This window comes from Hydra vulgaris, chromosome 12, assembly GCF_038396675.1.
Source record: "Hydra vulgaris chromosome 12, alternate assembly HydraT2T_AEP".
Taxonomy (NCBI): Eukaryota; Metazoa; Cnidaria; class Hydrozoa; order Anthoathecata; family Hydridae; genus Hydra; species Hydra vulgaris.
Window position 1 is genome coordinate 85,834,506 of NC_088931.1, and position 25,495 is coordinate 85,860,000.

At 28.1% G+C, this 25,495-nt stretch overlaps 1 protein-coding gene and 1 long non-coding RNA gene across 3 annotated transcripts in view; both read right to left on the reverse strand.

The window, feature by feature from the left end:
- Nucleotides 1-11,076: 11,076 nt before the first annotated feature.
- The window catches only part of LOC100200365 (uncharacterized bromodomain-containing protein 10), a 49,432-nt gene continuing 35,013 nt past the window's right edge, over nucleotides 11,077-25,495 (reverse strand). The window contains exons 6-11 of one of the 2 annotated variants that reach the window (XR_010642792.1): nucleotides 25,161-25,263; nucleotides 25,002-25,047; nucleotides 22,788-22,882; nucleotides 22,451-22,606; nucleotides 21,994-22,243; nucleotides 11,077-11,639 (exon numbers count right to left, since the gene is read on the reverse strand). Coding sequence is in view for 1 of the 2 variants with exons in the window: in XM_065814809.1 (XP_065670881.1) it covers nucleotides 11,611-11,639; nucleotides 21,994-22,243; nucleotides 22,451-22,606; nucleotides 22,788-22,882; nucleotides 25,002-25,047; nucleotides 25,161-25,263 (679 nt within the window). In the remaining variant the exon portion in view is untranslated. The remainder of the gene's footprint in view (nucleotides 11,640-21,993; nucleotides 22,244-22,450; nucleotides 22,607-22,787; nucleotides 22,883-25,001; nucleotides 25,048-25,160; nucleotides 25,264-25,495) is intronic. The other variant, XM_065814809.1, reaches the window with a different exon arrangement.
- LOC136089091 (uncharacterized) lies at nucleotides 12,137-15,135 on the reverse strand. The gene is made up of 2 exons (XR_010642794.1): nucleotides 13,989-15,135; nucleotides 12,137-13,797 (listed from the first exon to the last, which is right to left on the reverse strand). It is a non-coding gene; the product is annotated as an uncharacterized LOC136089091 (long non-coding RNA).

Below are 25,495 nucleotides of genomic sequence, written 5' to 3' on the forward strand. Positions count from 1 at the left end.
AAAATTTGATTTCCTTCTGGACAAAACAAGTGCAACTCGACAAAATGTTGACCAAGCTGTATTTCGCTATTAATATTTCGTGGCAAATCCTTTGTTGTTGAACACAGCCTTGCATCTTTGAGGCATAGATTCGATCAGGTAATCAATGAAACTTTGTGGAATCGCTGCCCAGGCCTTTTGGATTTGTTCAAACAGTTGATCCTTATTACGAACACCTTCACGATTAACTCTGCAGTTGACGATCTCTCACAGGTTCTCGATAGGGTTGAGATCCAGAGATTATGGCGGCCAATCCATCACCGATAGGTGGTTGTCTTGAAACCACTGCTTCAATACTTTTGCAGTGTGTTTCGGATCGTTGTCTTGCTGAAAATCCTATTTTATTGGCATATTCCATTCAGCATGAGGCAACATAACATCTTTCAGGATACTTTTATACATGAAATGGTCCATTATTCCATCGTTTCGATGTATTGGACCTAGACCGTTAGCAGAAAATCACCCCCAGACCATTACATTGCCTCCACCATGCTTCACGGTCTTATGGCAGTAACGTAAATCGAGGCGTTTTCAAGCCGGTCGACGTACACGGCAAATGCCATCGCTCCCAATGATGTTGAGCTTCGATTCATCACTGAACAAGACAGTTCGCCATTTCTGCACATTCCAGTCAATATGAGATGTAGCAAACAAGAGTCTTTTCTTCTGGTTTCTTAGTGAAATTAGCGGTTTCTTTGCAAGGCGTCGAGAAAACAATCCGGCTTCAACAGCACGTCGTCTGATTGTTCGGTCCGATAGAGGCAGCTCTAATTGCTTTTGTATCTCGACTGATGATATCCAGGGATTCTTCTTGACGGATCTGACGATCATAGACTCCTCTCTAGTGAAACGCGGTCTTCCACCTTTGTTATCTGCTGCCAACTTCCCCGTAGAACGATATTTGGAACATAGTCTTGATACGGTCCATTTTTTCACGCGATATTTATCACAAATTCTTTTTTGTGACATTTCACTTACGTAATCGCCAATAGTTTTCTTTCTTAGTTCCAATCCAAGACTGTCGGGAGCCATTTTTGCACTTGAAGTCATAAAAATAATAAAAATAAATAATCACGCTTCTCAAGGCTTACCGTGTTACATTTACCTTGTAATAATACATTAATGCTCTGTGGAACACAAAGTCTTGGTTGGATGTAGACTGTATTGATGTAATAAAACACTTGTTGTATTTCACTTCTTGTACTGATGTTCTTCGATAAAACACTTTGATAAAACTCACTTCGATAAACTGTCTTGATAATACTGACTGATTGACTTCCATATACTGACTGAATTAGATGTCGATTTACATGTCTCTCATATAGTAAAATGAACCTGTGTGAACCTGTTCTGGAAGATTCTACATGCTTCTTTTCGATGCTTCTGGAAGCTACTGGATGCGTCTGGATGCTTCTGAATGTTTCTGGATATTTCTGGATGCTCCTAGATGCTTCCAGATGCTTCTTCTGGAAACTTCTGGAAACTTCTGGATACTTCCTTTAATTATTAAAAAACTTCCGTGACGTTGACACAGACCAGACTTAAGAAAATGAAACAAACCAAAAAAGTTGCACTTGATTTTGTCCGCTGCAAAATGGCACTTGTCAACGAAATTCTGCCTGTGTGCTTTCACCTGTCAGCTGATTGCTCATGTCATGGCATGCTATGACTCCAGACTCCTGAACTGTTTTCTGTGGTAGTATAGTTCGTTTCGTTTTTAAGACATGTAAAATTAGGAACACTTTTTAGCATTGTTCGATGTTGGTTGCAAATGTTTTGTCCAATACTGTATATATATATATATATATATATATATATATATATATATATATATATATATATATATATATATATATATATATATATATATATATATATATATATATATATATATATATATATATATATATATATATATATATATATATATATATATATATATATATATATATATACATGCGTGTGTGTGTGTGTGTGTATATACATGCATACATACATACATACATACATACATACATACATACATACATACATACATACATACATACATACATACATACATACATACATACATACATACATACATACATACATATATACATACATACTTACATACATACATATATATATTTATATATACATATATAAATTATGTTAGTGTATTCTTCAAATAGAGTGCTCATTGTTCTTAAAGAACAGAGCAATAATAAATTAGTAAAAACACTTTTCTAATTTTTAGTTGCCTTCAACACCGCCTGCTGCTGTTGACTTTGGCACCTCAGGCCGGCCGGGCCACGCCCTGAGGCGCCAAAATCGGGAGGGCGCAAATTTTATTAAATTAAAAAAACAATAATCAGTTTATAAAACAAATTTTCACGGCGTCGCTGCTGTTGATAAGAAAATTAGTTAAAATTCTGGTACTTGACACAAACTCCTAAATATTAAAGCTAATTTACTGAACAAAAGAGCGCCCTATAACACTTACATAACTTGGATAACTTTTGAACATTATGATTCTATTATGAATCGAAACAAAAAATTATCTGGTACTGAATTTAAGAAAAAAAGAAAACAGCGCCAAGAAAGTGAGGAGAAACTACAAAACTAATTCAAAAAGTGGTTGGTAACAAACTCAGTGGAAAAACAAATTATTTCAGAGGATATTTGTATTGAAGTTAATGACAATTCAACAGATCCTATAATTGACTTAAGTTCAGATCATCATTTGGGTTAATTGAAGAGGAGGATTTCATCAGCCAAAGTCAAGAAGAATTTTGCACAACTGATTCAGAACCAACAAGGGAAGATAGAAATGCCCAGCTGAAATGGACGAGGATGAACTTCATTCAAAAATCTTAGAAATTCCAGTGGCCTTAGAAGAAATTTTTCAACACAGGGATCCAACAACATGGCCTAAAATAATGGAAAAAATAAGATGTTTTTTGATTGAGCATGGGTCAGAGCAAGACAGAAGATAATTTTTCCCAAACATGCTGTGTGATTTTGACAACAGAATGCGACACTTCAGCTGAAAATTGTATAAAAAAATTCATTCCAATGGTGAAATATTTGTTTGCACTTAGCTGCAGTACAGCAACAAAAAAGATTCTTTATTTTGTTTTTTCTGTTTGTTATTTTCAACAATAAAAACCAACAATTTCTCAGAAATTTCCTAAGGGTTTTGTGACTGGAAAAAACTATTTCCTGAGCATGAAAACAGTAATAAACACCAAAGATGCTATTCTGATTGGAAATTTAAAAAAAAACCTCAAGGAAGGAAAGACCCTGGATTCTGATCTGCAGTGAGTTATCAGTGGTGATTAAACATTGGTTCTTTGGAATTCACTTCGTTTATCTTGCTTTCCTGATTCATATAATTTGCAACCCTTGAAGTCGTCCGTCATTTGTTATCTCGCTCTACAATCTTCATCTTTTCTCTTCCAGTAACTTCGAACTTTAATTAGTGGTTGCTTGCAGCCTTGTTGGAAGCAAAGATGTTTTAAAAAAAGAAGATATATTTACGAAAAGTTTGTAAAAACTTTTCGTAAATCCATCTTTTTTTTGTCCTTCTTTTTTTAACAAAGGTTAAAAAAAGAAGAACATGTTCTTCTTTTGGCAGACGTCTGGCAACTCTATATAACCTTTTTTTCCAACATCTTCACTTTCAACAAGGCTGCAAGCAACCACTATTAGAGTTGGAAGTTACTGGAAGAGAAAAGATGAAGTTTAGAGAGCAAGATAACTATTAACGGACAACGAAGTAGATGCAAACTATATGAATCAGGAAAACAAGATGAAGGAAGCGAACTTTAAAAAACTGATGTCCAAAGAAAAATACTAAAAGTTTGAGTATTTTTGGAATAGCACTTAGGAACAGTCTCAGTAAAAAGATGAGGCTCAATAACATGAGGCTTGTAACAACCGGTGTGGCGGGCATCATGGGTATTTGTCCCCTTCCCCTAATAATTTTTCAATTAAATAATTTTGAAGTTAGTTTCTAGAAAAAAACAAACGATTACAAATAAAAAAAAAAAAAAAAAAAAAGAGGATAGGAAGACCTAATTTATTATCCGTATTTTTGGCGTAAGTTCCTTTGACAAAACTGCCCCCTCCCCTTTAATATAGTTTTTTTTCCTAAGGACCTGTAGTAGATGGCGCAAGAGACGCTAGCTCTTTAGAGTAGTGCCTGTTATAGTATTTATAATAAAGAAAAAAAGAAGCAACATGGGATGGAGTGTATCCAGAATGTAACCTTAGACACACAAACTCCGCATACAATTTATTTAAAATATTTTTTTAGATCACTACAGTAAACATTTACCTGTTGAAGAGAATGACATAAAGTTAAAATATTTAAACTTCCAATGGATAACTAATGGTTATCCATTGGAAATTAGAAATTCATCAAAAACAAAGCAAAAACTCTATATCAAGTATTTAAAAAACAGTAACGAAAGTAACTTAACTATATACAAGGAATACAAAAATCTATTTTAAAAAATTAGAAAGAATTCAAAAAAAATATATAATTCAAAACTACTACAATAAAGCAAAAGTGATATTAATAAAACCTAGAATATATTGAAAGAAATAATAAGTAAAAAACATACAGAATCAAATAATTTATCCGATAAAATTATCGTTAAAGAAACTGAATATATCGACAAAACTTCTGTCGCTAAAAACTTCAATAATTTTTTTTCAAACATAGCCTGTAACATGGCTTTAAAAGTTCAATGCTCTGATATATCCTTCGAAACCTATATCACAAACATTTCTGTTTAAATATTTTCTCTGGACTAAACCATGAAGAACTAGAAATAGCTAAAAACTCGCTTTAAACGAATAAGGCCCCTGGGATAGACGACATTTGAAGCTATATAGTTGTAAATGTGTTTCCGGTAAAAAAACAACTAATCTATAAAATATTTGAATCTTTAATTATTATCTGCACCGAATAAATAAAATAGCTAAGGTAATACCAATACTAAAAACCGGAGATTCGTTTACACTAAATAACTACAGACCTATCTCATATCTTCCTGTATTTTTAAAACGTTTGGAGAGAGTAATATACAATAAACTGTATAAATATCTGACAAATAACAAAATCCTAAATGAAAAACAGTTTGGCTTTCAAAAGCAACATTCAACCGAACACGCAATTCTTGATCTTATAAATAATATAAATGACTCCTTTGAAAACAAAACATACGTCCTTGGAGTCTTTGTTGATTAATCTGAAGCGTTTAACACAGTAGATCACGCTGTCTTAATTAGGAAAATGGAAAAATATGAGATAAAAAGTGTTGCACTAAACTGGTTCAAAATTTTTTTACTAGACAGAAAACAATGCGTTATTGCTCATGAAAGAAAAATTTCATAATTACTCAAAATAAAATGCGGTGTCCCCCAAGATTCCATTTTTGCACCTCTTTTGTTTTTGATATGCATAAACAATCTTCCTAAAGCCTCAAGTAAATTGGATGTCATAATGTTTGCAGACGATACTAATTTATTTTATGCATCCTCATCAATTACAGAACTTTATGAAACTACAAATACTGAACTTAAAAAATAAACAGTTGGTTAAAATCTAACAAATTATCGCTAACACAGAAAAAAACTAAATACATTTTTTTCATTCAAACCTTATAAAAATACCTCCCGATTTAACTTTGCTAAATATAGATACTAAAGAAATAGAAAGTACCCAAGCAGCTAAGTTTCTAGGGATACTTATTGATGAGAAAATCTCATGGAAATCACGTATAGATATATTAAATACCAAAATATCAAAAACATTGGTACCCTCTACAAAGCTAGTTCTATACTGTCTCCTGATAATTTAAAGTTCCTATACTTCTTGTTTATACAAAGCTACTACATACACACTAATGTTGCATGGGCGAGTACTCATAAATCCAAACTAACCACACTATATCGGAAACAAAACATGCTGCAAGAATAGTTTTTAATAAGGATAGACACTCGCATGCTGAGCCACTTTTAAAAAAATTTGAAAACATTAAATATATATCAAATCAATATATTCCAAAATATGTTATTTATACTCAGATATCTTGGACTTGTTCCTTCTCACTTTTCATAGAATTTCTTCCAAAATAGAAAAAATAGATTCCATACCAGAGGAACGGGAAACTTCAACGTATCTTTTAAAAAAACTAATCTCTCACGCTTTTCTATTTCGTACCGTGGTCCTTGTCTATATAACAAATTAATATTCAAAAATACTCAACTGAAAAAATCGATTAACTTAAATATTCTGAAAACGTTATTAAAAGATCTCATTTTAAACACTAACAACTTTATGAATTTTTACTAACCCCAAAATATTTAAAACTATATATAAAACTAACTTAGTTCCGAAACCAATGTAAAATCTAATAGCTCTAAAATCTCTAAATAACTCAAAAACAACAGCAATAACAAAAATACAAAAACAAATAATAGGTTTATTTATCAACACTTGAACAACTATATATAACCTATTTAGCAAATCGTGTCAGGGTTAGGATTAAGGTCAGGGTTAGGGTTAGGGTTAGGCTAATTTATATTACTTATATTCATGTGTCTTGAAATATAATTAAAAATATTTAAAAAAATTAAAATAAGTTTATAGTTAAAAAAACTTCTTTTTGTCTGCATTCTTTGTTTTTTGCATTTTGCATTTTTATTTTCATGCTGCCGAAAACTGATTACATTTTTTTTTTTTTTTAACTATAACTTATTTTAAATTGAAGTATTCAAAAATATTAGTAATGCATTGCGGTTTCTTGATGACAAAAACATCGGTCTTCTGCAAGTTTTCCGCGTTCTTTGAAGTAAATTCTAATACTTTACAGTTTTATTTTATATATTTTTTGTATAACGTAACTTTGTGACTTTTTTTTAATTTTACTTACTCTGTAAAGATTCTATTATATATTACGAATTTATAAAAATTAAAGAACAAAAAAATTAAAAAAAGAAACAAAAAAAAAAACATTACGACGATGTGAAAATGGTTGGAGGTTGGCTGCAAGATCAGGTCTATGTTTATAATGCGTTTTTGCACCTTGTCTAAAAGAGAAAGGGAATCGTTGGAAGATCCGCCCCAGATATGGCAACAGTATTCCATACATGGACGAATTTGAGATTTGTAGAGACAAAAAATAGAACCCTGAGTAAGAAATTGGCGAGCACGATAAAGAGATGCAACTTTAGCAGATGCTAATTTTCCAATCAATTCGATATATGGCTTCCAAGAAAGATCGTTGTTTGTTCATTATCTTGTTATGTGATCATTTGTTATTGAAAATCAATTTTTATAGTCTATTATCTTTATTTCTCAAATTTATACATATTATGTTTGATGACATTTTTAAAGATGTTTAATGACTTGTGAATAGGGATGGCAATCCCGTGATCCCGATATCTCGGGATTCCGTACAAATTGTGTGTCTCCCAAATTTAACGGAATTTAGGGATTGTCATAAAAAATGTACAAAAAGTTTAAGCTTTGTAATTAAGAAATTTGTATGTCCGTGAAAATTAAACTATAGGCTTTGGAATTGTAGCTGCTTTGCTTCGTAGCTGTTTATTCACTTTGCAAGGTTTTCTTTTTATTCTCCCTCTTTCTTTGTTTTGTCGAAAATGCAAACTAAAATTTTTATTGCTTATCTGCAATATTTTACTATATATACGTTTTTTATATGTTTAATCGTACATATTTTGTACGATTAAACATATAAAAAATATATAGGTAGTATAAAATTAAAACTCAAATATTATTAAAAAAATAGAATTTTAGCACTTGCAAATTAGAAGATCAAACATTTTTAATAAAAGAAATACTTTTTCATTTTTAATTTTCTAATTTATTCTAATTTCAATGTTTGCGTGATTTTAGTTTTATTTTTATGTCCATTCAATTTAATTAGAAATGTGTGTGTGATTTACAAAAATTTAATTAATGAAGTTATCAAAACACAGAAGGTTTATTAAACTCCAAAAATTTACTTAACATCCGTTTAATTGATGAAGTTATCAAAATACATAAGGTTTATTAAATAAACTTTAGTTATCATTATTTTAAGAAGAAATTGTTTTTGAAGAGGAAGATTATATTTGAGGTTTAAATGATTCATTGTTAATTAACGAAACATCTGAAGTTAAATTTTAGGCACCAAATTATTAGTTATAACAAAAACGTCAGGAAAATTGTAAAAATGTCTTAAAGGTCACCAAACAAAAATGAAAATTATTTACAAAAGTACGTAAAAATTGAGTTTAGAAAGATCATCCATTTAATCATGGATTGCAAAAATCGAGGGAGCAGCTTTTTTGCTTATGCTAGACTGATTGGTGAAGTTAAAATTAAAAAAGTGTAGTGTTAAAAAGTCACTTCTAGTTTTAGAATTCGATTCAGCATCGATAATTCAGTTAAGATGAACGAGAAAGAATGTAGAACGATATTTGATTTAGTAGTACTTTTACTACCAAATTTCGTCTTGTCGATAAACTGTGGTAGCACTTTATCGACAAGACGAAACTTTAAATTCTTCTGACAATGTATAAAAGTTGATGTTGACGAAAATAAAAGAATAACAATCTGAAATCGGAAAACAATTGTATGATGCTTTGAGTCAGCGAATTTAAAGAGGAGAACACCGTTAAGGAGCATAGTTTATTATCATGGCCAGGTTACTTCATAAAAAATCGCAGAAATCTTTCTCCCAAATAAAAAACCCAAAAAAAAAAATTATGATAAACCTGATAAAGTGTTTTAAGCTCGGCAGATATAACAATAGCAGCAGACTTAAGTAGAATAATGTCAAAACAATTAAAATAAACAAATTAAATGAAGTGATGGAATAAAGATTGGCAGCAATACAAACACAAACTATAAAGGTAAAAAATAACTTTTAAAATTCAAAAAGAAATACTGTTACTTGAAAGAAGTAGCTTAGGATGTGATCACCTTTAAAAAAAATAAATTATATTTTATCTATACGGCTAACAAATATGGTGTCCGAATAAGCATTCTCAGTTTTTATGTTAAAAAAAAAAAAAAATGATTAAGCGATGAAATGATTGACACTTTGATTTTTTAGGGTAGTACTTTCAAAAAATAAATATAACTCATTTATATTCATGCATGTTCATATTATTTTTATTTATACTGTGTTATCATTTTAAGGTATTGTTTTTTAATTTAAATTCATTTTAATCATCATTATGATTTAAATTCATTTAAAATCATTTCTGCTGCTATTATTTAGGTTCATTAATGAATGAAGTAATTTATTTATATCATAATTAAATTAATCACTTTTAAGTATTTGAAGAGTACTTAAAACGTTAGTTCTTCTTATGCTTCTCTTTCTACAATTGCGTTTTTTTCTATTTAATGCCGTGCTATCCCGGCAACAACTTTTTCAATCCCGAAATCCCGGGATTTTTTCTATCCCTACTTGGGAATATATAGTCTTTACAGATTATTAGGAGCTTAGATTATATAAAGATAAGACAAATTTGTCTTCTTGTCCCGGTCATTTGTGTATTTTACAAATACGAAAGTTGTAATTATTTCTAAAGGAAAATTTATTTAAAAAAAAAAAAAATTAAAATAAAAGATTATTAAAGCGATGATTTTTTTAATCATTGTTACCAGTGCAAACAATATTATGCAAAAAAAACAAAAAATTTTAAACGCAACACCAGGTGGTCCCCTTATAAGCAGTAGCTTATAAGTGGATTTTTCTTTTGTTAATATTTGCTCTTTATCTTTATCAGAAACGCTTTTATCACTTCTATGAGATGGGTGGAAGGAGGGGGGGGGGGGGGGTGATGTTGTTGATCTTCAAACAAAAAGTTTGTTTGTTCTTCTTTACTTGCTCAACTTTTATTAGCACAATAACTTATACAAACATTTACAGGCAAAATGTTGACTCTTCTTTTCGCATTCATTTTTGTAAAAGTTGAGTGTCGGTCTTAATTGTCCGTATGAACGAATTTGATTTTTTTTAAATATAATCCAAAGACATAATCGGGTGTTAGAAAAATGTGCTGCCATCAATGGTGTATTTTATAAATAGATGTCTAACTTCAATCCGAAAATTGAAGCCGCTTTTTACAAATGGCGGATTAATTTTGTAAACAATTATTGTTTAACTTCTTTTTTCTTAAATGAAGTATATTTTAAATAAAAATACTATTTATGTAAAAGTGCTAATGGGAAATAAGAATACTTATAAAATCATAATTTATGATTCCTAAATTTAATTTCGATTAGAAAGGAATTAAAGTTTTTAATAGAAAAGTACAACGGCAGACGCTTTTGAAGCATTTTTATGAATTATAATACTTTTTAATAAACATAAAAAAAACTTTTATAAGTATTTTATAAATATTAAAACGTGTTTTTGAAATTTGTTGAAACTTTTGACATTTTTCACTTTTATTCTACACATCAGCTTTTGCCCTTTTTACAAATGGAGGACTATATTTATAAACAAAAAAAAGCGTGAGGACTATATTTATAAACAAAAAAAAGCGTGATATATAGGCGTGGATTGTTAACACTGAGGATAACACCTTGAGAAATGAACGCGTTGACCGGTGTTCGAAGCCTTCGTTAGGAATTTTATATTTTGTACTTAGTTTTATTTTTTTTAAATGTTGTGGTTGTTTATTGAAAGTTAGTTTGCATTATATTATTTATTGAATGTTAAAATGCTGTTTATTATTTACATACATCGACTGATTTAGGGATGGACGCAGTGAGGGCACATTCAGCGACTGATATAAAAGAATCAGCCAATTAGAAATCACTACCGTTGCACAACCAAGTGTTTTTTAAGTTTAAAATAAATTCTCATAAAATTACTAGAAGCCGATTATACAGTGTATAAATGATCATGTTATGGCATTTCTACTGAGCTTGATTCATTCTCAATATGGTTTTAAAATATACGACTAAGATCCCAAGTAAAATGAATAAAAAAAATAATAAAAAAATAATAAAAAACAAAATAATGCTGTATTTTTTTATTCAATATGAAAAAAAAAACTATAATTTTTTTAAAAAAAACCTATTCGTTTAAATCGATGTGTAAAAATAATTAATTGACAAAATGTATTCGATTAGCAAAATTATGGGGAACACAACAAAACAACTATATTTCTCTCCCAAAAAAAATTATAAATGTAACTAAATATAACCATTTATCTATTTATAACTAAATATAACTATTTATATAGTTTTCTAGATAATTTTCTAATTTCAAATCGAGTGCAACTCTGCCAATTAATTCACATCGTTTGGTATAAATAAAAAACAAAAATCTTTAACTAAAAAAAATACGTAAACATAAATACAACCTTAATATAAACTTCTGATAAAATAAATAAGTGTCTAAACACATTTTTGTTGCAATCATTTTGCAAAATGTTTTTATATATATTCTTATTTTATTATGCTTAACGTAGAATGATATGATATGAATGATACTCCTTTTAAAGTTTACAGCAAGAGAAATCGATAAAACATCTACAGAGCTTGAATCTTCAACGATGCAGAGGTATTGCACTAACATCTAAAACACATTTACATTATTATGCAAAACACAATTACATTATTATGCAAAATACATTTACATTATTATGCAAAATACATTTACATTATTATGCAAAATACCTTTACATTATTATGCAAAATACATTATTATGCAGATTATCAGTTTAAATAATGCATATCCTATAAATTTAATAAAACGTTTTACAGGTGTTGATAACTTATAACATATATACACAATAAAAAAAAAAAGGAAAGCAAGGCAAATTGCATAATTTCTGTGCAGAGACGATACCAGAAAAACAAAACAAGCTTTAAGTATAATTAAAAGGATCTCACAACTACAATAATACTCGTAGCAAGCTTGCGTCAAAAAATTGCCAGTATTGTATCCATTACTTTGGATTTCGTAATGATTACTTTGGCCATTACTTTTCACTGGTCATTACTTTTCAGTGGTCATTACTTTTTACTGGAAAAGTAATGATTATTACTTTTATTACTTTTTACCTCCATTACTTTTTACTGGTGCAGTAATGATTACTTCTCTATTACTTTCGACATGTAATCATTACTATCATTACTTTTTATTTTTATTTTTAATTTTGTAGCTTGTGCATTCAGTAGATGCATTGACCTTTCTTTCACGGCAATATTTTGTGTCCAGGCTAATTTGTATTTTGGATGTGAAACTGTAGCCAGGAGAAAATCTGGATCATCAAAGTAACCATCAAAGCGATTAGCAATTCCTTGTAGAAGAGCTTCTTTTAGTGGTGCCGTATCTCTGATCACTGCATTTTGGAGCTTTGTTCGAACTGACTGGATTGTTGGAAGTACGTATGCCAAGTAGCAATTGGCTTGTAAAATTATAATAGCAGTTGTCACAGGTTCAAACATAACATATTTCTTCAGAAAAGCCAAATCGTTCTGCAAAAATACTGGACATTCTAATGCAGAGCAGATGATGTCCAGGTTTTGTTCGGCTTTAAGAATCTTCTTGACAACTTCGTAGTACGAATTCCATTTTGTTATACAAGACACATTGAACCGGAATAAAAGCAGATCATATGCTAAATCTGCAACCTTGTACTTTTACTTGTTAAGTTCCATAGAGCTGTTACTCTTGCCATTGCTTGATTGTGAATGCGCTTATAAGTTTTATCTGATAATGCTTTTGCAGCATCAGTGGTTGACACCAAATTTAAAGAATGTGTACAGCATCTAATGTGTGGGGGCAACCTAACATCAGTGTCGTTTGTTGAGTTAAGAATTAAATCGGAAGCACTGTCAAAGCATGCAGTTGCCTCACGTAAATCTCCAGTGTCCGCGTCGTCATTCTCTGATTCGGAATCTCCATTCAAGTTCAAAACTGATTTCCCAGGTGCCGGATCCTCATTCTTCTTACCAACATCGACACTGGAAGATACAGAATGCTTTTATTCTATTTGATGCATTATCTATGCATGTCTTCACAACTTTCTGTTCAACAGCATAACATGCATGCACTTGATGTATTGCTGATGCAATTACATCAAACAAATGTTTTCCTTTAAATTGCAAACAACCCAAAGCAACAGATTTTCATTCTAAAGCGACAGAATTTATCCAGCGGCATGTCATTCCTGGAAAACTTTGGTTATGACTGTTCCAGATATTAGCAATAGTACAGACATAATCAATACAGCAGAGATGTTCCTTGATTGCCAGACACATCATGTCATAATCAGATTTTATGCTTTCTGTCAACATAACTCTAGATAGCACAGTTGCAGATGGACACAATCCAGTCACCAGTGCTTTGAAAGAAAGCCATTCAACAGTACAACATTCAACAGTACAGAGAGGTTTCATTACACGGTGTATGGATGTATTTGCAATGATTTTGCTATCGAATTGTGGCTACTATTAGGATTTTGTAAATATTTGTGCATAATTTTTTCTCTTAAGTCTTATTCTTTTGTCATTTTTAAAACCAATTTCAAGTTAAATCCAAAAACTAACATATTTTTTTGAAACCACAACACGTTGCAAACAAAATACAAAACAGTTAAAAAGATTTTAATACAACCACTGAAAAAAAAATGACATGCTTATTCTTTCACATTTATTTCGTGTACACGCTTTCTTCCTTTCCTTTTCAGATCTATTTCCAATTCAGACAACTTCAATGGATGTGCAGTCTACAATTAAAAAAAAGCCGCCAATAATTAATACACATTAATTCAAGTCTCATATTTTAGCTAAACTGCAAGTATTAAAAAAATTATTAAATTAACAACATTAAATAAAATTAAGTACACAAAAAAATCATGAAGTATAAATTTTATGGTTTTAGTTAACAAAAATAATAACATTAACATGTGTAACTGACCTTTAAATGCTTTCTGAAATTTGATGACACTGCGACTCTACCAGATATTTTAGACTTTAGATATGTTGCATATTCCAACTCAGTTCTCAAAGCAATTCTCAGTTGTTTAAAGCGCAGCAGATAAAATAAATTCAAAACAGGTAAATACGCCCTTAGTATGCCATTACCCATCTTCTTTATCACAACCACTCGATGAAACTGTCATTGCCATAATATTTATTTACTAAATATATTTAAATACCTTATATAGCTTTAGCTATCACAATGTTAATGTAAAATAAATGGTTTTTGGATCAGGATTATTAATGATGACATGAGGAATATATTAACCAGAGTTAGGATTCCAAAAATAGAGGACAAAACAAAAGTAATTTTTTTTTTTTTTTTTTAAAATTAAGGTTTTACAATAAATTGTGTAGGCATAAACTGCCTGTCAACCTAATTATATAATACTTGACAATTACAGAGTTTGTATAACTAATAGAAAATAAAATGTGGATTAGTCATAGAGAAGCCATTCATTTTTTAGATGATTGTCTAGAAGCAGTTTAAACGTTTTTAAAGATGACGCTGATACAATGTGATTAGGAAGAGAGTTCCATTTATTTATTATTCTTAGAGAAAAAAAATTCATACGTAAATTTAATCGTGAAGATTTTTTAGTTTATATATATGACCACGAGTAATAAATTTACTATCTATTTCAAAAAGACTTCTGTCACTATTGTTGTTTTTGCACCATTTGTAGACGTTGATTAGGTCTGCACGAAGTAGCCTGTATTTTACAGTTGTCATGAGTAATTTAATACCACCATTAGTCATTACTTTTTAAAAACAGTAATGATTACATTTTCCATTACTTGCCACAAACCAAGTAATCATTACTTTGCCATTACTTTGAAAAAGGTAATCATTACTGTAATCATTACTTTCAGTAATCATTACTATACAACACTGAAGACTGCGAGTAAAGTTATAGTTCTACTATTTATTTTAAATAATATTTGAACTGGATTGGAACATGTTAATTCATAAAATATCCTATTTTTTAACTGTTAATTTTAATTTTCAGAACTAAATACATACAAGCTTGTGCATTAAAAATTACAATTTAATTTAAATGTGAATAGAAAAAAAAAAAAAAAAACTCAAACATAAAAGTAAAGTATATACACTGTTGCAATTTTCTTTTATGAAAAATTTAGTGTAAACCTATTCTTAGAATTACATATTTGAAACATTTACCAATTTAGGTTTGACGGTTTTTCAAAACCCGGTTCGAAAATTGGTTTTTATAATAAATTTGACACAATTGAAAACCGTTTTTTAAATTAGTAAAAAGTTTTTATTTAAAGGCTCAAATAATATATTTACCCAGAGGCAGACAAAAATGCAGCCAAAAAACTCACAATTTTGCAGGCCCATAATGGGTTTTGAAAATGTTTTAATTTGTTAGAGTTTTTAGATAGTTATTACTAAAAAATATTACTTTCTTGATGGTTATGATTACATAACAATTCTTCTTATTATACTAACATTTTGTAAAGTTCTATTTGCATAACCATCTCTGCACCATTATTTGCTTGGAGATATCACAGATAGAATTCTAGAGTGAATGTATATAAAAGCTGTAACACTTAACCAAAGAATTGTAGATACAAAAGAAATAACAAACAGTTCTAAACTATATAAACTGTATAATAATTTTTCATTAACAAATAATTTTGCAAAATACTTTTAAGGGCTCGGAAAATTGATGTGGCTTTTTTTTCTTCTTAAAGTTCTGATTCACTCCCAACAAGGCTGCAAGCAACCAATATTAAGTTGGGATTTCCTTAAAGAAAAAAAAGAATAGAGTAGATAAAGTGCAAGGAAATGGTTGACAGAAGACTTGAAAAGTTGTAGGCTGTATGAGTCAGGAAAACATGAAGATGGGAGTGAGTTCCTAAGGGATAAAGTGTGGGGAAAAAAAACTAAATAAATAAAAAGTTTTAAAGCATGCAGTACAGATACAGTAAACAAATTAGACTTTGGTGAATGACGAGAATGAGTTTTAGTTGATGGAACTAGAGATAATAGCTTCTTTGAGCAGCAGCCATGGTAGTATTTGTAGAAAAGAGAAAGAGATTCAACTTTACAACAATAGGAAAGAAGTTCAAGCTTAGCAGATAAAGTAGGTCCAACTACTTTTACAATGCGTTTTCGGACTATATCTAGAAGAAAAAGAGCATCATTAGAAGAACTCAAATATGACAACAGTGCTCCATACAGAGACGAATAAGAGATTTGTAGAGGTAAAGAATGGAATCATGATAAAGAAAATGGCGAGCACAATAAAGAGAAGCAATCTTAGCAAATGCTAATTTAGCAATCGATTGTATATATGGTTTCCATGAAAGGTCAATAGTAAAAAATGATCCCAGAAGACATAAAGAAGAGGACTCAGTGAGAGGGTTGCTATTCATTAATATAGGAATGTAGACAGTATTGCGATAGTTGTTTGCAATAAATAACAGAGTTTTGTTGGAGTTAAAATTTACAAGCCACTGCGAACCCTAATCTGTTCCAGAAGTGAGATCAGATTCAAGATTGGCTGACTATTCTAAGCAATCAAAAAGAGAAGGCTTTTTGTCAAGACAGGATTATAAAAGTGAGTCATCAGCAAAGAGAGCTACTTTAGATGAAAGGTTGTTTAGGGCTCGGACAAAGGAATCTTGAGGTACCCCAGAATTTACTGGAAATGAATAACAGTGTTGGCCTTTGAAAATGACTTTAAAAAAGAGGTAAGAAAAATAATATGATAATTTAAAAACTTTTCCATACACCATATGAATCAAGTTTATAGAAAAGACCAGCATGCCAAACTTTGTCAAAAGCTTAAGATATGTCAAGAACAATAGCCATAGCCTCTCCCTCTCTATATAATGCACAATAAAATATTTCAGTCACAGCAGTTTGCAAGTCAACCGTAGAGCAAGAGGAATAAAAACTGTATTTTCTGACAATAAGTTATTTGAATCAAGAAGGGATGTAAGAAATTTGTTGATGAAAGACTCATTATGCTTCATTGATTTAATGCATCATAGATTCATTAATTTTATTTACATTTTTGTAATACTAGTGTAATTACAGCCCTGGTTATACCCACCTTTCAGTGGACATTTTTTGTTTTTAAAAACCCTATTTCCCAACAAAAAACTCAAATAAGTTAAATATAAATATTGTTCCTAATATTTTTTGAAAATTTTTGGTAATTTTATGGAAGTTAGGTGTAACCCATTTTTTTTATATTTCGACTTGAATATTAATTTTTTTATTTGTGACTTCATATAAACTAAATAAAATATTTCTCTCTAATCAACGTTTTTCACAAAAATTCACCAAATAAAACTAGTTTTTGTGGTATTTTGAAACTCGAAAACCGGTTTTTCAAAAAGTCAGTTTTTGTATATACCCTTGCCAACAAATAAAGGAGGTCTACTTTTAAAAACAACGTTTTCATATCTCGTTTTTTTACATTTTATTTAGAGCAAACTTGACATGGTGTGCAATTTTTTATGATTTGCAAAGCTCATACAACTTAATACTATACTTTAATTTTATTTATAATTTTTACATATTGCCTGAAACATGCAACACCCCTTCCAATGCATCATTGATTGAAACATTTTTATCAGGACAGTAAATGTAGTTTAATTGTATTCAGGTAGTGACAAATGTAACTACCTGAAAAAAACATAACATTAGCTGAACCATAACAACTGAAATATATTTCATGGCATTATTCTAGAAAACAAGGAAAATCTATAGAGATTGTTCTTAGTCCAGTTGATCTATTGATTCATCGAATGATGGCAATTTGACACATCACATAAAAAAGAATCAATGCAAATCTTCTGTGTTTATTGGTTTCTAATCCTAAAAACAGGAGCTTCTTCAGAGTGGACACTGCTTATTGATTTCTTGGACTGTGCAGCAATTAATTTTAAACACCATAGTATTTATAAGTTCATCTATAGCAAATAGCCTAAAGAAACCTATTGGTTTCTTACGCTCCATATTAGTGATCGACCAAAACAGAAAAAAAGCTGAAACCGAAATCAACCAAAATGTATTTTATTAGAAAAATTTATTTATCAATGCAATTTTACATTTGTTGTTTTTTTATACTCGTATTATGTTAAAATTAATTACATATGTATCCCAAATTGAAGTTTAATACATGTTGGCAATATAAGTTAATAGAGAAATTTAACAACTGGCAGATTTTCTCAGCAAAACAAGATTTTTTCGAGGTATTTTGTGAAAATTCTCAACATTTTTGTGTAAATTTTAAAAAACAACTGTTTTTCTAAATTAGATAAATATTGGTTTTCAGTATGTTTATCAAGCAAAACTTTGCTTTTTACCGAATTTATAAAAAGTTTTGAAACCAAAATTTCAGTATCAGTTCAAATTGAAATTTCGGCTGAAACCGATACTGAAATAAAATTTCGGTCGATCACTATTCCCTATTAGTTATCAAACCAGGATTGGCAGATTGACTTACTCTAGCTCTTTTTGGCAGCATTACAAAATCTTCTGCAGTGGCTGTTACATGGATTTCTGTTAGCTGATGTTTATCACATTAATCAGCATTATTGACTTTAGATTCTGCCTCAGATAGAGTCAAGCAGTATATGTGAAGAATTAATTTAACTCTTCAAAATTATCACTTTAAAACCTTTTCGTTTTTAATAGAAAAGTGATAATTTCGAAGAGTTAAATTAATTCTTCACATATACTACTCAACTCTATGGCTATTGTAATAGTTTATGTAATGACTATTTATTTCTAAACATGTGGAAAAACATCAAACATTTAAATGCATCAAATGCTTGACTATACACTGCAATGAAAAAAAATAAAATACCTATGAGTATACTCGTACTTCTGCACTGCAGAGAAAAATTTCTTCTCTATTGTTAAAGTATAACTCATAGTGCTTATTTTTTGTCAATTATATTCAACATAAAAAAATGCAAAGCAGAACATAAAAAACTAAAACAGCCTCTATAATTTATTTAGATTATTAATTTTTTAAAATTTTTTTCTAAATTTTTTTCCAAATTTATTTTTTCTAAATTTCTAAATAATTTAAATAAACTTGTTCATAAAAAATGCATATACATAATGTAATATAAAATATTACATTTAAACAAAAGTTTTTATTCAGCTAAAAAGTTATAGTTTCAAAGATCCTAAAAATGCAAAATAGGCCCACTTAAGTGGTAGTCATTAACTCAAACATTTTATTTAAATTTAAAAGATCAGATTTGAAGATGTTAAAGAAATAAATTTTATTAGTTTTACAACTTTAATCTTGAAAATAATATTGCTGATCTTTCAGTTGACCTTTTATAAAGGTCAACTGAAAGATCATAGACTGCTAAAATTACTGTAAAATTAATTTTCCTAATTTGCAGCTGATAGGGTTTTTGTTGTTTTTAAGTTCAAATCATCATAGCCTAACAGTTTTAAAGCCAACATGTTATTTATAAAGGCAAGTAAAGTGTACAAAATTATAATCAAATATGAGTCATAAATTTTGATACAGTGCTCAATACCTACGTAGAAGTTGGTGAAATAATTTTAAAATAAGGTATAGATAGATCCAACCCTCAGAATTAGGAAAAATGAGGTAGGCAATAATTTGCTGACCTCAGTCTTTTTGAGGTCGGCATCAGTTCAGCAACAAGTATTTGATACAAAGGTCTAACCATAAAACAAAGAAACGAGGTCGCAATTTTTTGCTAACCTCAAATACTTTCAGGTTGGCAGTTAGGTTGGCATTGCTGAATGCCGACCCTAATTCTGAAGGTTGGATAGATCACATACATTATCTTGAAAATTATATCTTAAAGAACATCGGTCTACTTTGAAGAGCAAAATCTTTTTTAAATCCAATTCGCTTAAAACTTATAATAAATTATGCCTTCTTCTTGTCCCTGAAATGCGAAGTTTGCTCAAAAGAGTGTCAAGACTTCATTTTAAATGCACCGCTTGTAATATTTTTTTATGTATAAATAGATCAAAAAAATTGTTTTATTCAGTATTATAACAATTAGACTAAAAATAAACATAAAATATACAATAAAATAAAAAATAAAGATAAAACATAAAATAAAAAATAAAGATAAAATGAATAAAAGATAAACCAGAAAAAAACAACATATAATTAATAAGTCTTTATTTGTATTTAAAAGTGTTTCACTTTATAGAATTTAGAAAAGACTGAAGTGTCAAAGTATTTAATTCAAGCTTAATTTGAAAATTAATTATTTAAAAATTTGAAACTTTGATATTTTCTAATGTCTACTAAGAAAATAAAACATAAAAAAATAATTACCTGTTAAGTTTATTTGAACCATCATCCAAAGCCAAACTAACAGACGGGCCTCATAAATATAAAAATAAATCTAAACGCTGCACTAACGTAGTGAGTTTGGAAAAATTATTAACTTTGAACTATTGAAATGCTTTCAAATTAAATTAATTATTAGGTTTGAACTATTAAGACCCTCCTAAATAAAAAAATATATTACTTTTATGCTTTTATTTTATCTGGTTTATCCTTTATTTATTTTATCATTTGATAAGTTTGTTTCTCTTTTCAGTTTATGGTTTGTTTATTTTCATTATGGTTTGTTTTTTCTCTTTAAATTAATTTAGTTTTTTTTTAAAATGAAAATTATCATAATATGCAAGAAAACCATGGTCAAGTTGTAAAAAAAATATATTGCATGCATGGTCATATAAGGTATGTCACCGCATGCCTCTCCTGAGAAGGCTTTCTAATTAGTATATAACTTTGTATATTTAAATCAACCCTAGTACTTCCACCCTCCAACCTTAAATGGTTAAGCTAAATTGCCATTTTTTTTAAACAGAAAAACAAGTTTTTCTGTTTAAAAAAAATTCATCATATTTAAAATTATTTACTTTTACAAAATTCATCATATTTAAAATTATTTACTTTATTATTAAAATCTAACTTTGGTGTATTTACTTATTTTGTTTTTAACTTTGTTGTATTGGAATTAGTTAATTTAATTGTAAAAAAGACACAAATTCAAAGTAATTTTTTAGCATGGCCAACAATGACAAGTGCATTTAGCATATATTCAGACCAATAAGTTTTGCATAACAATTAAGGTAGTACCAATGCAAACTAAAGTGCAAACTTTGTTGACCCAGTAACAATCACCAACCATGTAAAATGAAGCCTGTTTTTGGTTCTAAAGATGGCATGGAAAGTCAGATGAAAAAATATAGTTATAGATTAAAATATAGTTATAGTTAGATGAAAAATATAGTCATAGTTAGATGAAAAAATAAAGTTATAGTTTATAAATTTAGTAATTATTAGAAAAATTTTATGTTCATGATTCAAATTACTAAGTTGAATTAAAGGCTATATTTATGTTTTATAAATACATGAATAGATCTAATATAACAACTTGACCAGCTGAGTCAGTTATTTGACCAACTGAGTAAGTGTACTTGTATGAATAGTTTGAAATATTGTAGAAAATTTATGAAAAAAAAAAAAAAAAAAAAAAGAAGAACAACAGGACATTTAAAATCATAATTATTACATTATTATTTTTATTATTATTATTATTATTATTATTATTATTACATTTTTATTTTTATTATGATCAACATATTAAAACTATAAACATTATGAATATCTTTTTTTGAATTTTTTTTTTCTCGTTTCAGGTATGCAAAAGTTTTTATTCAGCTAAAAAGTTATAGTTTCAAAGATCCTAAAAATGCAAAATAGGCCCACTTAAGTGGTAGTCATGTATGTCCATAATTCTACTCTCATCATCTTTTATAAAAATTGCAACTAGTAATTCTCTGTCATACTCTATGAAAAACTTATTCAACATTTAGCTAAGATAACAACATATAAATAAAACAAAAAAACAAAAGCAAAAAAAAAAGAAAAAGAAAGAACCTGTTTCACCATTAGGCCAATAAAAATTTTGCATTACAGATAACTTTCCAGACAGATGAGATTTTGTAAAATCTTCCTTTCGTGTTAATAACTCATCATAAAGTGCTTGTAAAGTTTGCTGCAAATTATATAAACAAGAATTTTTTCTTTCACTGGTTGATTTAAAAGAAGATACCATTGCACCCAATGTATCAAGATTCCATGCTACTAGTTCATATGTTAAACTATTTTGTATTGTTTTTAACGTTCCCTAAAAAAAATTTATTTGAAAATCTAAGAGTCACTTGAAATTAAATTGAAAACAAAAATTATCTTCATGATTAGATAAAATATTAATGATGCATAAAAAAGTTTAAAACTAAAAGTTGAAAATTTTTTGTCAACATAACAAGTATAATACAAGATAAACCTTTTAACAAGATAAACAAGTATAAAATACAAGATAAACCTTAGCTACCTTAGTAAAATGTTGCTTATAAACTCTAATATCAGTAGAATTAAACTGTGGAAAAAAGTGATACGTATTTTTCCCTAAATCTTGACCTAAACATAAGTCTTGTCTTTTTATTATTGGGATCTCAGCAAGGGTATTGCACATTACATCATCATTTTCCTATAGAAAAAGTTATTTCAGCATTACTGCATTTTCATATAATGTAACAAAAAATATTATACACTTACCAAAGCTACTTAACATATTGCTTTAAGTAATTTACAGCTATCACAGCTACTTTATACAGTGCTTTAAATAATGTTAATTTTTGAGATAATGAAAGTTGAAGAAATAAACTTACCAAAGCTACTTCACATAGTGCTTTAAGTAATGTTAATTTTTGAGATAATGAAAGTTGAAGAAATGAACTTTCAAATGGAATCGGATTATCTAATCCTATTAAATAAAATTAAAAAATTTATATATATATCAGTCTTTCACAGAAAGACATGCGATCACACATCTTTATATATGACTAGGCAAATTATACTGATTTGACGTATTGGCCGTGGCTATTTCAAAAAACATTTTAAAAACGCGCTGAATGAAAAATATACTGAATTAAGTGAAATAAATTACATCAAAACTTTTAACAAATGTTTTTATATTAGCGAAGCGCTTTTAAATAAAGTAACAATTTACTGATAATGATTTTTTCTAAAGTATAATTGACAGTTATATATTTTTTTAATTCATAATATATAAATTGTTCAAGTGAGCATTTTTTATAACAAACCTTATTAAAAAATAAAAAATTGTTTTGTTTTTAGAAATGATGACATTCTACAACGATGAAAGTCTTTTTAACGAATTTTAATATAAAAATAATTAAAGTTAACACATTTGAAATGATAAACAAAATTTCGTTGAAAAAAAAACAACGAACAAATGTTTTAGAAGGTTTTACAAGAAATGTTTTACAATTAAATAAGTTGTTAATGTTTTGTTACTTTAATAAAAAGTGTTAAAAAAGAAACACTTTTTAATGAGTTTGATCTTAAATGCTTTCATATTATCAAAACACTTTTTAATAAGTTTGATCTTAAATGCTTTCATATTATCAAAATACTTTTTAATAAGTTTGATCTTTAATGCTTTCATATTATCGAAACACTTTTTAATAAGTTTGATCTTAAATGCTTTTATATTATCGAAACACTTTTTAATAAAGTAACAAAACATTTCTAATGAATTTTTATAAAAAGTATTATTAAACTGTTTTTTTTTTTACATATATAATTATTTATTTTTTATGATAAATGTTTATCTTTTGAAACAAAATAAAAAACAAAGTACAAATGTTAAAACAAAGAATGAAATGGTGCTTTAATTTGTAAATTAAAGAGACTAAGCATTTTAGTTTGATGAGTTTTGTTTTAGTTAGATTATATATATATATATATATATATATATATATATATATATATATATATATATATATATATATATATATATCTTTAAAAGTCATTTCTTGTTATACGATGTGTTTATAAATATATAAATTTTATTACCTATTTTATTATTTATATTTAAATTTTATTACCAAAAGGCTAAGTTTATTTTAAAAACAGAAGCAAGATTTCTTAAGCTCTTTTAAGCTACAATTTTCATAAAACTTGATGCCCTATTTCGATTTTTTATTAGGCTCTGTGAGTGAAAACTTTTACCCTTTTTTGTTTTGTTTATGAGTGAGTATTAGCATTGCATAATTTATGCAATATCCCTTAGACGTAATATTAATCTAGTGCAGTGGATGTCATGTTGATCTAATTTTGAGGTGCAGTTGTCTAGGTAGTGGGTTCGAATCCTTCATTGGAAACTATTTTATTTAACTTAAAATATTTTACTCAAAGTAGTTTTATGTTTTTTAACTAAAATTGTTGTTTATTTATAGACATTATATCAGTTTTTTATTATAGTTGAAATAGTCATAGTTGAGTGCACTGCCTGACTTAAACAGAGATCAGTGTAAATAACAATTAAAAAGTGAAAACAAAATTTTTTCACTTTGAAAACTTCAAGTAGATAAAATAAATTTTAGACTTATTTTTTCGTTTAAACGTATGAAACTAACAGTTAAAACTTAATTTTTGATGTAAATTATATAAAAAATAAAAATCTCATATATCCTGCATATATATACATAGATTTTCCACCAAAACCACTAGGCGTTTTGTATATATATATATATATATATATATATATATATATATATATATATATATATATATATATATATATATATATATATATATATATATATATATATATATATATATACACTATCACCTCTGGTGGAATATTAGGATCAAGTACACAATAATTTTGTGTCTGATGAATTTAATCTGATAATAGGGAATGTATGGTTCAACTTTCAAACTTTGCTAATTGCTTTTTATTTCGTATTTTAAAACTAACTATGGCAACATACACTCATCTATACTTATTAAAATAGTTAGATTTCATTTGTTTTAATAGAGCTGTTTTAATATATGAAATTTAGAGGAAAATTTACCAAAAATATTGAACAATGACTTATCAAAACCAAATTTCTCTGCAGCCTAAAAAAATCACAAGAAAATCATTAAATTTAAAAAAAACTAATTTAAAAATAACAAGAAAGGAAAACTTACATTAAAGTGTTTTTAATTTTAATTTATTAAATTTCACATACATAATCTGCACCAGCATGAGAAGCAATACTGAACCATTTCGATACTTTTGACATTAGTAATATATTCCATTCGCTGTATTTATGCGGGGTTATATTTTTGATGCTGAAAAAAAGATAAATTTTTAAATGCATTTTCTTGAATCAATATGATGATGACATATTTTATAGCAAAATATATTATAATGCTTATAAATACTGTTATTTTAAATATTTTTATAGAACGATTAGAAGAATAAAAAAAACTTAAAAAAATAAATTTGTTATATATATATATATATATATATATATATATATATATATATATATATATATATATATATATATATATATATATA